We start from the raw sequence: 16,859 nt of genomic DNA on the forward strand, positions 1-16,859 counted from the left end.
TAGTGGTAACTTGATACAGTCACCAGTTTCCTCCTCATAGACAGATTCAACAGCCTCTTTTTCGGGTAAAAACACTGTTAAATTATAGTGGCATGAAAAGAATTTGGCCAAACAGAATTCGGTTTGCAAACAGATGTGAAAGAACATAGGCTATATCAGAATTCGGTGTGAAAATTACATTGATGGAATGTTGAAAATTCAACATAAGCCAACATAAGTCATTCAAATAAGACAAAGGGAAATTTTCTGATTTATTTTTGTTAATAAATTTATAATAAACTTAAACTCATATTTTGTAAAGAACAACAACAAACAAATTTAATTTAACCAGGAGTGTTGCTTTGATTCATATCAACTTATTCAAGGTTCTTTATGCTATTTGAGTCCTTGGCCTCTATTAATTTATTATGTTTGTACATTAGTAACAATAACTGCAATAGGTGAAAGTAAATACCATGGTATTTGTGTGTAACGGTTTTTACTATATCAGAGTTTCTCAAGAAAAAGACAGCAAATCCTATTTCGTTAAGACTTGATGAATTTACACAATCACACACAAATCACTCGCCTCATTTCTCTTGTTGATAGGCCTAAATGGAGGAGGAGTTACATAGTAGTGTCGTTTATAAGTTTGTCACACAAACTTACCTCATGGCAGAACTAGTTCTAAAGCACCAAACACACATTTTATACCCATGATCCTTCTTGTATGTAAAAGGCAGGGGCATAGAATTTAGTTGGGACGCTGGGGACCTGTCCCTAATATCCAATGACACTAATATATCCCTAGCAGTAACTTTGATCAAAACTTAAATTATATTTATATATTGATGTCCCCATCCCCACCAATTTCAAAAACAAACCTATGCCACTGGTAAAAGGTATTGTAGATCCCGTTACATTATGGGCCTACTGGTTTGGAGTTCTAATTAAAGTAATTACAAATAGTGATGGTTCATGCACCAAAAGAACAAATGTAGACTTTATTTGGCTTACGTATGAAGCTACAGGGACAGATATTGGTGTTACAAACAAATGTCTATGTGAGGAAATTGGAAACCCTTCTGGTGTTTAGGCTGCAGTGCAGTGGATCTCTTAGAACAGGTCAACAGCCGCACTATTCATCTCAATTACCTGAAGCTGAACGGTCATTGGCTTTATACCTCAGTCCGACTGCACATAAGCCTACACAAAGTATATCTCGGATTCTCGGTATTAACCAATCAAAGCTTAGTTACCTATCTCAGCAACACTGATGCCCTAAAATGCTCTCTAGACAGCTCATGGTTCTCGAGAGGCAGCCAGAGACACACACATCCCAGTAAACACATATATTAGCCTACCTGTAGTTTGTAAAATTCAAAGTAATGTCACCAGAGTAGGCTACTGTCGCCAAGATGTAGATTTTGTATAACAGACGACCAGGTCAGCATGAAAACCACGTGTTTTACAGATTAGAAACTGGCATAGTTGAGTCTCTCTCTCTCTCTCTCTCTCTCTCTCTCTCTCTCTCTCTCTCTCTCTCTCTCTCTCTCCCCTCTGGCAGTTGCTGTAACATTGATTTAATGCTGAATGAACGCTGACTCTTGAGCGAGGCTGCATTCGCGAACTAAGCATGACATGAAATCGCGGTGATGTGTCTGTGGTACTTGGAGGCAGCATATAATTCCGTTTCCAGAGCAGGCTATTTCAACCTTAACATTTGAGTTGGATGCAATGTCCTATCTGAACCCCGGGGGAAGACAGCTCGAGCGTTTTGATGGACTTTCGCTCATTTACTGGTAAGAATTGAATATGGTTTTAGAGTTTTGCATGCTCTCTATTATTTTCCACCTTCCCATTGCAATTAAATGAAACTCTAAACTCTACAAGTATTCATGTAAACGACTTAAGTTTCTGACTGTGTATATGTGTCAAGTAAAGATCAGCATTATTAATGAAGAGAGCATGTAGTAGTTGTATACATAAGGCTACTGTTCACACAATGTTCTTGACTACGAGGTTTCGCTATTTCCACAGAGTAGCTCTGAGCATTTTCAAACATATTTCAGGATTAACAAAGATTAGGTATGCTTCAGATTTGTGGCATTGACATTTTTTGAGTAATGATAATAGATATTTTGGACTGTCTCGTCAAAAACTGAGACGTCAAGTTCGTGGGCAATGTCCGTAATAGCCTGTAATTATTAAACAAAAAGTAGGCTGACAAAAACGTGTTGCGTTTATATAGCCTATACAGTTGAAGTTATACGTATCTTAATCTTCTTTTAGACCAGAGATTTTTATGCCAAGGAGGACCCCAAAGATGATGATCCCCTGCGAGAGAACCTGCAGCCGATTATAATAGGCTATAAAGGCAGATTTATATTTTCATATCTTTTAGGCTCATTTGTAGCCTACTGAAAACTCTTTTTCAGTAGGCCTACGGAAAATATTAACCCCAATATAATAAAGCCAATAGGCTATGTTGTTAGCTAAGTTAAATAATTGTTGTTGGTTATAGCTAACTGATATTGTCAGTGTAATAAAGCAATAGAGACGATGAAAACAATATGTGGATAATTTGTTTGTTTTCTATGTAGCCTATTTCTACCCACTAAGAATAATGTAAAATGTTAAAACCTTTAAAAATGATTTCTTACATTTAAAAACCGGGGCTGATATAAGATTAGTGATTAAAAATGTTTTGGAATGCACATAAACAGTATTAAACATATTTAATAAATTTCTTAAGTTACCACAATAACGTTGACAGTCCTAAAATTACATTTAGGTAAATTATCTTTTTTTTCTCGCCTCCATGGGGTTCCCGGACCCCAGTTTGAGAACAGTATATGGCATAGATTTTTTGTTTGTTTACATCTAAAGGCATTACCCAAATGTAGAGGTTAAGTAAGGTGAACAGGCACTCTTAACACTGTTTATGATCGTCAGCAGCCATCAAGTTCAAATGAAAGTCAGTAGTTGCATCACCAGTATCAGGGATCATAGCAGGTGCGCTAGCTATGACAGGTGGAAAGAAACATTCTTGAATATTCTACTGATGGCACATTCATTTCATATTATAGCCATGAAACATAGGAATAGCTGATTGTGTAGCCTACCTGAGAATGAATCTGCCCGGTGACGTGCTAAATTTAGAGTTTGGTGACCGGTAGTGATGACCTGAAGAAACAGTCTGAACAACTGAAGCATGTTGTTCGCAGAAAGAATAATATTTATAAATGTAACAAAATAAAATATGTTAAATATAACTAAAGCTGCATGATATTATAACACAAGTACAAGTAAATCTTTTGATTTTCAAGGTTATTTTCCTCAAGATACTACAGTTTGGTTGGATTTAATTTATTCTTGGTTGATGTTGTTTAACATTGAATGAGCAGGACTTGAACTTCATAGTGTTGAAGAAAAGAATTGTATTTTCATCACTCTTCATCACTTTTTCATCAATAATTTTATTACTCAAATGTTATTTATTCTAGCCAGTGTAGAAGTTTTGGACCTGTAGAAAAGTTTTACAGGAAAGGGCTCCCTCTACCAGCCTGTGGTTTTTTCAGTGTAACTGCATGAATCTGTGACCGTCTGTGCAATACTCGACAGCATTATATGGCACACAGTGTGCTTACAGTACATAAATGAATGAAGCAAGTAAGGGATCATTAAGAGTTCAGTGTGATGTTTAAATACAGTGCAATTAAATGAAATATGTGCAATTAATGAGTAGAATCATTTGTGTTGGATGCAAACTGTTATTATGGAGCAGATGCATCAGCTAACACCACATAGTTATATATTTAAAACATTATTTTAAAGTTCTTGATTTTATATTTTGACAACACATCGTATAACAAATCTTTTTCTGCATGGTTTTTATTGATTTAGTTTTGCATGTTTTTCACTAACAATCACACTGAAAAAAAAAATTTCATGATATATAATTACAACATTTTTCTTTTGTCAAATCAACTTAAATATTTATGTAGTTCAGATAACATAATATTTTGAGTTTCTGTTGATTAAATCAATCTTCTTCATTGTATTAACTCAATTTTTCCATTTCAATAAACTTAAAATTTTAAGGCAACCAGGTTACTTCATTTTTTAAGTTAAACCAACAATATTTTTTTACAGTGCGTTATCAATAAATCAACTTAGTCATTTTGCCGACTTTGCTGTTTTGTTATCTTGTTTGTCTCAGTCCTGCCTAATAATAAGGTCTTGTTAACTGGTCTGTTGTGTCAGCTTGGTTGTGGTTTATTGATTTCTATGCTATTTGCAACACTGATTCATAAAAATGCATGTTTTTACATTAGTTGTCCAGCAAAGTCCATAAATTACCATAAAAATAACATAAACATATACATTATGGACCTGTGCTTAATATTGACATACACCTTATTGTCATTAAATGTTTATCTGTCATATTTTGTCAGTTTAAAATATTCTGTGAATATGTAATTTTTTCTTCTTCTCTGATTTGATAAAAAATAGACTTCATGCTCCAAAGCCGTCTCATTAAATTACAATATCTGTCCTTCCGTAATAAGAGGAAAACAATTTCAACAATCCCTTCATGATTGTTCATCCCATTCAATGTTGTTTTTATGCTGACCATATCAAGTATGATAAAAAGTGGATAATGATACGTTGTGACATTTTCTGGGATGCGCTTCTGTTTGTTACCTATGGAGGGCAGTCATGGGCCCAGATTGCAGCTGTTAGTAAACAGGTCAGACTGGCCTGTCAGACTGTTTCAGATTAACCCATTTCACCACACTCGGTGGTCCAGCATGGAAACTTGGCTCCTGAGTAAAGCTGCCACTCTCATTTCCCATTCTTCATTACTGCAATGGGTGGCACGTTTACTGAGCTTTTCCTAGATGAAAAACAAGAAGCGGGACTGGCCAAAAACAGACATGACGTAGTGCATCTCCGCCGCTCCGCTGTTATGATTTCTCAATGTGGACTGGATTATCCGATAATCTGATAACAACCCACTGTGCAGATTTGGTGATTAAACTTCCGATGCAATGGGTAGTTGCCTAGTTGCCATGGCTTCTGGAAGGAAAAGGGATAGTATTTGTATGTTATTGTGGAGTATGGTGCATAAATGTATTTGCATACATAAACACAAATACATTTTTTTCTTTTGAGGGGCTGACATGATGTCCTTCGAGTGTAGGCTAAATGCTCTTTTATAAAATATAGATGTGTTATTTACAATAACAAACATTGCTGAATAAATATCTCAAAAATTACAAAATCCACCTACAAAAAGTGACATTTAAAGTTTTTTTTTGAAAACTAAATCCTAAAATGAAGACTTGCTTTAAAACACAAACACGTTTTTAACAAAACAATGAACGAATCCAAGAATTTACAGATATCATATATCATTCAAATTTTTTAACCATGCAGTTTTCATATTATTTGGGATAATTTAGAATATTCATACTTTTAAAAATGAATTTGTCACTGCAGGATCATTGGATTTTAAATAAAATCGCATTATTTTACCATAAACATTTATCACACAACCTATTAATTGCATTTATCAAATATTTTAAACACAACCATCGTTGTGCCTAAAACAATGATTTTCATGGCACTTGTTTGCTCCACCAATATATATGCATGTATTGCAAGGTGGATAACCCCAGTGTATATGTTTACAATTCTTACAATTTGTAATCAGAATGAACATATTGAAGACAGAAAACAATATTTTCCCTTGTAAAACATCCATTTCAGATAAGCCTAATTATAATATATATTCTTGTTGGCCTCAACACTTTGATTTAGAACCACCATAAAGATTCATTCTATGTCAATGAATGTAGAAACTGTCCATGTGAATTCATTATCTGCATCATGAGAAATCAAATGGACAGACAATCTGTCATGAATCATCATTCATAGGATTTACAGCTTCAGCGAGGGGTGACGGCTGTTGGCTTTCTGAGATTCTTGAGTAGTGAGATAAATGATACTTCAGAGCAAGATTTAGTGAAGTTTTTAGATACTAGTATAAATATTTACATTAATTTAATATCCACCTTAATCCAAAACTTGAATGGAAAAAAAAAAACTACAGCACAATGTAAGTACTGCAACTGCAACACTCTTTTACTTACCCATTTCCAGTAAATTTATAGATGTGTTGTCAAATTTTAGAGCATGTTGCTCTGTAGCGCTATGTAATCTGCCAACGCCTGACAGGCAGTGTGGATCAGAGGTGGTTGGAGGGTTTTTTCAGTGCTGGTATATTACATGAAAGACACTGCAGACACAGCATAAGTGAGTTACATATTCATCAATATTTTTGTCTGATGCATAAAAGATGATTTCAGATTTTAAAATGTGGGATTTTCCAGGTTGTTCTCTGGAACATTGCAATAGCTCATCTCAAATTTTCTCAAGCCTTTGCTAAGCCTTCGAGTGCTAAATATCTGCCATTCTGCCCGAGCTTTACTGTTCTGCCGTCCTCACGTATACGGCAGATTCTTGAATAAAGAACAGCTGTCTCCTGCATCGCAGTGGCTGCTCTGAAAGGATATTTATAGCCTTTTAGGCTTTATAAATGTAGGCATATTTTGCCTTTTTATAACAAATGAGATGAAAACTATTCTATTTCAGTCATCACAGACTCATTATAATAATACATATAGTGTACAAATACATCAGTAATACATCAGTCATGATTTTGATCACTCATGATGTTTTGACAGGGTCCGACCACCAAACAGTTGATGGGTCCCATTGACTTCCATAGTTTGGACAAAAATTCTAAGTCATTGGATGACATCAAAATATCTTCTTTTGTGTTCAGCAGAAGAAAGAAATTCATAGATCGTTGATATAACAACTTGAGGGTGAGTAATTGATGACAGACGTTTCTTTTTTTACTTAAGAAATTTAACTTTAGTCTGTCAAATTCAAAAGCCCTAAACTAATTGATATGTTTGTAGCTATGGTTGGTTATATTAAATATGGCTTTTTATCTTATTTAACCCGTAATGATGATAGTTGACTTGTAACTGTCACATCTCACGCACTTTACATCCGTGAACAGACGCGTGAACACAAGAATGGGAATAAGATGGCGAAATACCCTTTTAAGTCCACTTCGCAGCACACTTACAGTTGAATGGAACCCACTTCTCAAATGAGTGTGTCAAATAAGAGAGACATACAAAATGTGGGGAACCCCATGCCCTATTCGATTAAATGTCAGTCAGTGTAAACACAGTCTCATGAAAGTGCATATCTATACCACGATTGTCATTTCTCGTGGCATTTATACGCCAAAAATGTTTATGCTACACACTGAAAACCCCCTGGGTAGGTTTAGGGGGAAGGGGGGTGGGGAGTTCGTACTTATACGCCAAAAAGTGCGTATCATATGCAAGCGAAAAACGCGTACCATATACGCTACCATATAAATGGCACGAGACATTCGTGGGATAATTTCCTCAAAAATAAATTTTCTGTATTCATTTACTCCCCCTTTTGTCATTACATTGCGGTGCACAAAAGCAGACATTTTGAAGAATGTTTGGCGCCTATTGACATCCATTGTATGACAAAAAAAAAACTCTGGGACAATTCTCAAAATATCTTTTTTTATGTTCCACAGAAGAAAGAAAGTCTTACAGTTTTGAAATGACATTAGGGTGAGGAAATGATTTTTGAAGAAACCATTTTTGGGTGAACTATACCCTTTTAAAATGTTTTACTTCAACAAAACAATCAATGCAAAGGAGCCCAAACGTACAACCAATCAAACAGATTGCACACCTGTATGCACACAAAAATGCGTAAGATTTGTGTAGGCTACTATTTTTTTTATTTTTAGTATTGTTTTATAGTCCACATTTCTTCTGTTTTTTTGTAGACAAATCCCTCTCTTGTAGTTTAACATTGGATAAGGTGTCTGTGAAGAGGTTGAGGATCGGGGCCCAGGGATCTCATTGGACCATAAATTGTCCCTGTACGCAGATGTCTATCCTACAGAGATTATTTCCAACCTGATTCAGCAAACTTGCCTGTGATTTTCAAGCGATCCTGGCAAGCTTGATTAGCTGGTTCAGGTGTGTTTGATTAGGGATGGAGCTAAACTCTGCTGGACAGTGGTTCCCCAGGAGCAGGGTCGAATAACTGTGCTGTACGCGGTTGATTGACAGGTTGTCCTTGCAGATTATTGTGCACTAAAAAGTACTCTGCCCAGTCATGACTTGATATGTGAATGTGCAAATCACACTTGACGTATTAACCTCATGAGAGAGTTCTGTAAGTCTGTGTAGTTTGTGTGATCACTTTGAGCTTATCATGGCCGTGTGTGTAAAAGCTAGTCCACAAATTATGTCATTACAGCCTGTGACTTTGGTACAAGAAAGCTTAGTCTGGTCACACTGATTGTCATAGGGACTTGACAGATTGTGGACAGCAGCAGATACATTATTTACATTATTAGCTAAGACAATAACAAGTAATGCACATATTTCCACGTTGCCTGATAACATTATCCATGATGCTGTTTTGTTACAGGTATGAATCAAACAACAGAAAATCTAAAGCAAACGCTAAGAAGCTTTTTGAAACACCATGTGCTGTGTATTGTTTTGGACTTTAGCTCAAGTCGGACATGTGTCGAGGTAAATGACAGTGAGGAGTTACACAGTGACAATGCATTTAAAACAAAGTGTCACTCTGACTCTAACTAGGACGCAAGCAACACTATTTGTTGAGGACTAAATGACAATGATCTCTTTTAACAGGTTGTCTCTTCATTACATTATGCATGCAGTTAGTCTTTTCAAGGAAAGTTTTTTTCAATCCACTTAGGCTACCTTAAAAATGTTATTGTAAGAAAACAAAAAGCTGAGTAAATTTGGACAGTGTAATCCACCCATTGTGTAATTTTACATCAAGTACCCATGTATAAATCTGATTGCCGCATGAGAGAAAAGCACTCTTGCTTCGCATGGGATGACCATAGACAATAACGCTGGCTAAAAATAGAAATGGTTGAGAGATTAAATATGTCTTTCTGAGTTGACAAGGATTTAGAGTTTTCTGCTTTTGCACAAATGTTGTTTCCCACCCAAAGCATTAGCATTTCCTATTTTTTCATGACTCATAAAATAACTAGTGTTAGTGTGACTGTGATTCCACACCATCCTTCAGTAGGATACTGTAAACATGAAAATATGTCATTAAGGAGCTATTTCTGTCTGACCTGACTCTTACCAATGACGTTTATTGGTGTAACCAAAAGTAGTAAGGTCGATTTAATGATATATTTTTTAGACTGCCAACTCAGATGATGCATGCAGCAATTTTTTTTATTTTTTTTTTATTTAATATTTATTTATATACAGTTAATTGTAGTAATATAGTATAACATTTATCTACTTCTTCACTAGACTAAGGACTTAATCCCAGTGTGATTATTTTGTTTCGTTCATCCTTTGTTTTGTCAGGAGACTCTGCATAGATATCGATAGATTAAAGTAGCTTATCAGTTTCAATTCCCAAATCAGGTCTGAATTGATGCCCAAGAAAACCAACATTCTATAATAGACTTGTGCCCCGGTGTCCTTGAAAGACCCCATGGGTTAAAATAGCGTAATGTCAGTAAGACTTTTTATATCACGTTAAATCTTTACTTTCATAAACGTGAATAGCCTGTTTGTTTCTCAGTTTTAGAACCACCTGTTCAGTCATTGTTAAACTGGCCAAAAAAATCTCTATCTCTACAATATCTACATAAAAAACACGATCCCCCATTTCTGTTGCATAAGATTTAATCTGTGGGCAAAGTTGGTGATGTTTAGGATCATCTGTATTAGAGCTGACTGTAGCAGTGAATCATGTGGCTCGCGCTGTGTCGGACCTCCGCGAGGCGCTGATCACGAGAGGAATGGGCATACGCTACGCGTCGCTGGATGCGCAAAAACCGCTTAAAAATGCCAACATTTTCCGTCATGTACAAGGGAGCAGTTATGATTAGCAGGTAAAACGTTTGTTTTGTCATTTTGTGGTTGTTGAGCTGCATTGTGTCTCGTTTGTTTCTGCTCATTAGTTCCAGTGAGTGATAAGCGCTCGAGGGTTTTCGAGAGAAACGTCGACATAAGCGCTCTGTCACTTTTGTCCTCTAGTGAAGGTTTCGGTGACTTTTGGGTACTTTATTTTACCTGTGCTGTGCTCAGGTGTGTCACTTATAAAGCGTGCATGTTGCTATTTACTAACATGAGTGTTGAGAGAATGAACAACGTGGGTAAAATGCGTTAAACGACGGCTTCTTCACCATTTTTTTTAGATAACCTACACATTTGCACTGACTGTAGTTATAGTTTGAAAAGGGCATATTTTAATTTATTTGCCCGCTATATTTTGAATAATTCACAACACTTTAAAGGATGTACTAATAATGTGTTCTAATCAACTGGAGATTATGTGTTTGTGCGTAGTAGGCTACTCACTAAATCCATGCATCATGGTATTCATGAAACTTTGTTTTGATCAGAGGTTAGTATCAAACTTCTTGATGCTTATGGTGCCTTCACATACTATCGAAATTATTGTAAATACTAGTTTCCTAGTAAAAAAATATATATGAACGCCCTATGAATGCATGATGAATGATATGAATGCACGAGCTCACAATCACGACTTCGTAAAATCTGAATGGAGAAGGCTATGATGTTAAGCATGAAGTGCAAAACTAAATAATTTTTAGCTTTTATATTTTCATTACAATAAAACTAAAAGAAATCATTAAAATATATATATGATGAATATTTACTCAAGGTATTAGGGTGATTGTGACTGTTTTTTGTTATTACCATTTCTGGGAACGATTCTTGATATAAACTCGTGGAACTATATGCGCACGTTTTTGTTTTCTTACTGTCAACAAACTAGAATTATTGTTGGAATAAAATAAGCATCATTTTAGTTTCAGGATTTCTGAATTCTTTGAATTAGAAATAATATCAAATTGTGTATGTAATACATTATTGCATTAAGCATATTTATTTGATACATTTAAAAGATTGCAATAGCCATTTTATTAAAATCACAAGTTGACTTTAACAATCCTGAAAAGTATAATTTCATATCATTTTAAAAGGCTGTTTTAGAAGGCGCTGTGTTGGGGACAGCGGGCACACACTTTGTTACATAACTCTTGTTTATGTTTAGCTTGAATTTGAGCCTCAGACAAAGTCTAGGTTCTGACAATGTAAAGTACAGTTTCAAGGTCAGTGCACCAAGCTTGCAGGAAATACTGGATTGTGGTGGATGCTTGTAATCTTTATGGTGTAGTGCTGGTAAACTACATAAGGCCCTGTCGGTGTTCTGATATACTGTATTTCCTACGAAAAGACAACATTTTGTTCTTTCAATTGCATAGTAACAGCATTTCCATTGCCTACAAGGTTGAGTTTCTTTAGTTAATAACATCATTTTACTTAATGATTTAAGAGCGTAAGTAAATTTAATCCCTGTTACGTGACTCAAAAATCAGAATCATACACAGATTCTGAGTTCGTTTGAACGAGTACATTTTTAGGAGCCTGTCCAAAGCAGGACATTCATGCTAAATAATTAATACTGATTCCCCACTGGAAATAACTGGTCTTGATGCTAATATCAGTCCACAAGCACAGCATGTACAGTGACAATTTTGTTTACAATATTCAGATTCAGATGAATGTGACCTGCTTCAAATTTAACTGAATTCAGAGAGAAGTTTGATTATTTCTCTGAATCAAACACGTCTCACTATGTTACTAAGTTGTTGTTTTTTTCATGTTTCCACCTTTTTTGTGCTGCACAGGACACTTATGGGTCCGTATGGAGTAGATCGAGCAGTGCATTCTATGGAGTTTACAGACTGTGAGAATGGATTAGGTAGGTGCCTCATAAGATGTTCCTCTTTTAACATTTGTGTGTTTGTATAATTTACTGAATATCCTATCTTATCTCGATATCATTTAAAACACTGTCTTCAGTCTGTGCAGACAACTTCAGAAGGCAAATTATTATAAATCGTTAGGGGATGAGTTCACAGAATACGTTCGGGCTCTTAAGGGATAAAATTCTGTCATTTACAGTACTCACCCTCAAGTTGTTGCAAACCTGTATGAGTTTCTTTCTTCTGCTGAACACAAAGGAAGATATTTTGAAGAATGATTGGAACCAATCGTTGTTTGGCACCATTGACTTCCATAGTAGAAACAAAACATACTATGTTGTAGGTTTGCAACAACTTGAGGGTGAGTAATGCCTGGTTCAGATAACACGATTTTAGCCCGATTTTGGCACGATCCGTTTGATGTAGTGTGTCGTGGGGATTCGTAAACGACAACAGGCGTCGGGCCGCAAGATTCGATTGTATCATCTCGTATAGTGTGTCAGAGTGGGCGACAACCTACGTCGCGTCTGCGATGCTTCCCAACATCACAACAAAAAGACTAGCATGTTTAATTTTTTTTTAACGGCCGTCCACGACGGGTTCCGTCACATGTATGAGGTTGACCAATAGGAGCACAAGCTTTTCCGTACACAACTTTAAAAAATGGCTTAACGAAAGAGAGACGGTGGTGCTAAAAGTAAAAATTTATAAGAAAACAATATTTCACCTCAAGTTCTCTTTGGAGGATTGACAGCCCATACTGTCCTCTTCGAGCAATCCAGGAACGTGTCCATTGTCGGGTTTTCTTTCTTTTTTTTTACTTTTTTCTGAACACAGGACAGCCAATACAACACTCACCGCTTCATCGTTACGTTTGTTTCCGGAAGTCACTCGCTACTAGTTTCGCCTTCTCGATGACATCACGCACCTCGTTAAAGATGGCACGCGATGACTGGTAAGGAAGCAATGTGTAGTCTGACATGTTTCTCATCCATGACACGACAAGATTTTAGGAGTCAAAATCATGGAATCTGACACAGTGACTATCGTAACAGACAAAAAAAATCATGTAATCTGAACCAGGCATAAATGATGACAGAATTTTCATTTTTTGGGGGAGTATCCCTTTAAAAATACGAGACACATAATTGTTACAATAGTAAGTCAGCACTGATGAATAGAAAAGAAGGCAGGGTCTCGAGCACAAGACGCAGAGCAATGTTCAGATGTTCGTCTAGTGCAGTGGTCTTCACTTTTTTTTTTTCATGAGAGCCACACTGATAGGACAAAGACAGTAGGAGAGCTATTTTTACAGAATGTATCAAAAGTCACATCCAGTCATTAATATCTGATTATGAATCTGTCATCCCTGAACATACAATTGGTCTATGCAATGGAATAAATACAAAAGGGCGGGGGAAAAAGCATTGAATATGAGTTACCAGTCAAATTTGTAACTGAGACAAGATGATTTCCCTTAATGACAAAAAAATTCATGAATTTAAGAAATTTTTACATTAGCCCATCATGTATCATGAATCTGAATGTATTGTAGTTTACATGAACGTTAAACGTGATCGGGTTTATGTGCGCATTTATAAGTCACAAGCTTCAAATCAGAATACATTTCTGACGTGTGTACACTGGACGAATATACAAAGTTTTTTGCTGTTTGCACTTAATAACCATTCTCCTACATTGGTTATTTGTTTTAAAGAGTAGACTTAATATTTATCCATTTCTGGTCATAATTTGAAGACTATGAACATATGAAACTGAACTGCTTGTGTTTATCACACAGTAAAAAAACCTAAAACCAGTGTCTGTGGATGATAATCTGAAACAAGAACTGGTGGGACGTTGTCCTGCATGACTTCACAGGCGCTGAGTGAAAGGAGAAGTATAGAATGACGGGTCACTCATTTATATGACACTTTATTCAACAGGAACAACAGCTCGTTCTGCGTGTCATACGTCGTCCTTTCAGTTTCAGTGTTCAACATGTTCCCTCGTTTGGATTAGAAAAGGCATACTAAACCACCCTTTTCAATCCGATCGAAATGATTTGTAAACTGACACTTTGAGTTTTTGATGGGTTATGTTATAGCACTACTGTTTTTATGAAATATCTGGAGTGACTGTGTGATCACATCACCGTAATATTTACTGCCATGTGAGCTACGAGCCACGCAATGAGTAACACTGGTCTAATGCATGTTTACATAGAAAAACAGTTAAAAGCAGTGGAATTTACCATATACGGTACCGCTTTGACAGAACTTTATTGGCCTGTCCAAATACCCACACTTGACCACTTGTCAATGTACATGACGTATTTCCTATATTTTGCCCAAGTGGGCATGAAGACCGCAATTGTGTGTAGAACTTTTGTTTACCCAATGACACACACTTATAGTGTTGTAAAAATGCAAGGGTTTGCAGATTAAATCTTGATTTCAATACTTTTGCATTTTAAAATAAACGTCTAAATATCTGTTCAGTAGTCCCTATGTCAATTTAGTAATTGTGGTGCTTTTAAATAAGTGATACAAAGCAGTTGCAATTTTTGGACAAAATACACATACTAATCTTTGCACCAGTAAAATATGCAACACTTTGGTTACTTTACAACCACATTATATGTAATATATAGTTAATTTTACCTACAATGGAATGTTTTCCTCCACATTTTGTGATTTCGGGGCATGTGAGTTCCTGAACATGATCTCATAGTAAAGACTGTATGTGCAAAAGGGGCTCTAGACTCTTCATTATTAGCATCTGTAGTTCCATGAAGAGTTTTTAACATCCATTGAACCATTCCAGTGCACAAAAGATGCTTTATGGTGGAAATAGGCTCTTTATATTATTCAAATATTCTTCATATTAAGAATGGTTCTTTTAAGATGTTTAATGTTCTTTGAAGAACCAAAAATGGTTCTACATGGCATTACTGCAACAAAAAAAAACTTTGCGAACCTTTATCTTTTAAAACGTATGGCGAAGCCTTGAAGCGAAATGTAGGCACAGGTTTAGGGTACGGTTGTTTTCCAGTCTTTTAAGTCTTGCGCTGTCTTTGTTATATTTATACCGCAGCCTGATCTCCCTCCTCACAATAGATCAAAAACATTATTTGAAGGCTGCTCTAAGCTCCTTAAACCTGTCCTTCTTACATCCCAACTTGCACAGTCAACAATCCATTGTGTTACTAGACGATTCTGTTTTAGGAGACATTTTCAGGAATACAGACTCAGGAGTGGTGCTCTGAATAAAAACGTCACAGATAAATCAACGCATTTTTGCATTGCTATCAGGTACAGACTTAAAAGTGTGACACTTTCCTGGACACAGTCCTTACTTTGCATTTATTTTAGAGTATATGATGAGGGCAAGTTTATTCAATACAAAATCCTTAATAGATTGTTTGAAATGCCAAATAGCTAAAGGTACTTTGATGCATGCCCTTTGGGAATGCCCGGTGATTTCTGCTTTTTGCAACAGTGTTTTAAGCTACATGCTAGGGTGGTTACCCTGTAGTTTGCCCAAATGACCTAGACTGTGTTTACTCGGAGACAAAAGAGAAGTGCCAATGTTAAATAAACATACTTTTAGAGTGTTAAATACTGCTTTGGTAACATGTTCTCGATTTGGAGTATCATGCCCCAACACTTGGAACGTGGAAAAAAAAGAATGACTTGAAAATGCTGCGTGCGAAAAGATGCTGGGAAGACTACACTGTACCAATGAAACCATGAAAGAACAATAGGACAATTTCTGCACCTACATGTCTACATTTACATTGAACCTCACTGTTTATGTTTGTGTTTTGTTTATTGTGTGTTATGAAATGCAAAACTCAATAAATATTTGAATTATATAAAAAAAAGAGTATATGAAAAATTTTTAGTTTAAGTTTAGCACTTGTTTTGGGGATAACCGGGTTGCAGTTCTTCTCATTAAAGATTAATCTTAAAGTGAATCCATTAATATGCAATATCAGCTCAAAACTCAATTAGTGGCAGTACATTGTATTTCTATTAATACCAAATAAGCCTGAAGCAAAAAGAGGATATTTATTATTCCATGAGTGTGACTAAACCGCGCGACCAAAGCAAATCTAAAGAATCTGTACTGTCCATCAAGGGAAGTGTATTCTGCTTCTGAAATGCCTGCAAATGAACGTTTTAGTGCTGGCAGTATGTCAGTATTGTACATTTCATTGTCTATGGACAGGTACATAACTGTATGTGTTGTAAAACCACACTTTACGTAAAATACATACAAATACTCATTAGATTACGTTGGGTGTGAAAGATGCTCATCTCATTAAAGGCTTTCATGCTTTGTTGGCGTCAGAGCTCATTCATGTTGTTTCAACAATTAATGGCCTGACAACACTGATTTGCTGATCCTTTTCACATTTCCGGGTTTCTCAGAAGCGGAAGGCGTCATAGTTTGGTAAACTTCTATAGCAGTAAATGAGAGAAAACATTAAATATAATTTTTGTGTTCCCATTTGCTCAAATTGCAAAAGAATAACTACTTGCAGGGGGATTCAAGCCTCACAACATTTACCTGAAACTCTCAGAGTTGAAGTTTCTATGTATGTAATGCTTAGAAGTAAATACTGACCAGAGTCAGTTGTAAATCCTAATTTTAGGGAGACTTGTTTGAACATAAGCTGTTTAAGGCTTTATTTAGCTGACTTAAAATCAGACACAAATGCAAACACACTGCAGCAGCTGGGCTGCACTATTTAGCCATTTTGCATTTATTTGGATTGCCAAAGTGAAAAATAACCGAAAGGACACTACCGTACTATACCTTTCTTAAAATAAGTATCTAATGTTCACCAAGGCTGCATTATTTGACTCACTGTAAGAAAGTTAAAAACAACAGTATTTATTTGAAATATAAATCTTTTGTGTCATAATAA

The 16,859-nt window shown here is 35.9% G+C and overlaps 1 protein-coding gene across 3 annotated transcripts in view; it reads left to right on the plus strand.

Annotated features, from left to right (window-relative positions):
* The first annotated feature begins 1,564 nt into the window (after positions 1 to 1,564).
* The window catches only part of LOC120490134 (syntaxin-binding protein 4), a 38,672-nt gene continuing 23,377 nt past the window's right edge, over positions 1,565 to 16,859 (plus strand). For 2 of the 3 annotated variants that reach the window (XM_039687527.2, XM_089128644.1), the window contains exons 1-2: positions 9,874 to 10,018; positions 11,846 to 11,919. In XM_039687527.2, coding sequence (XP_039543461.2) covers positions 9,951 to 10,018; positions 11,846 to 11,919 — 142 coding nt within the window. In that variant the 5' untranslated portion in view covers positions 9,874 to 9,950. Of the gene's footprint in view, positions 1,782 to 9,873; positions 10,019 to 11,845; positions 11,920 to 16,859 lie in introns of those variants that run through there. The other variant, XM_089128643.1, reaches the window with a different exon arrangement.

The sequence above is a fragment of the Pimephales promelas genome, chromosome 3, assembly GCF_988280905.1.
Source record: "Pimephales promelas chromosome 3, fPimPro1.hap1.1, whole genome shotgun sequence".
NCBI lineage: Eukaryota > Metazoa > Chordata > Actinopteri > Cypriniformes > Leuciscidae > Pimephales > Pimephales promelas.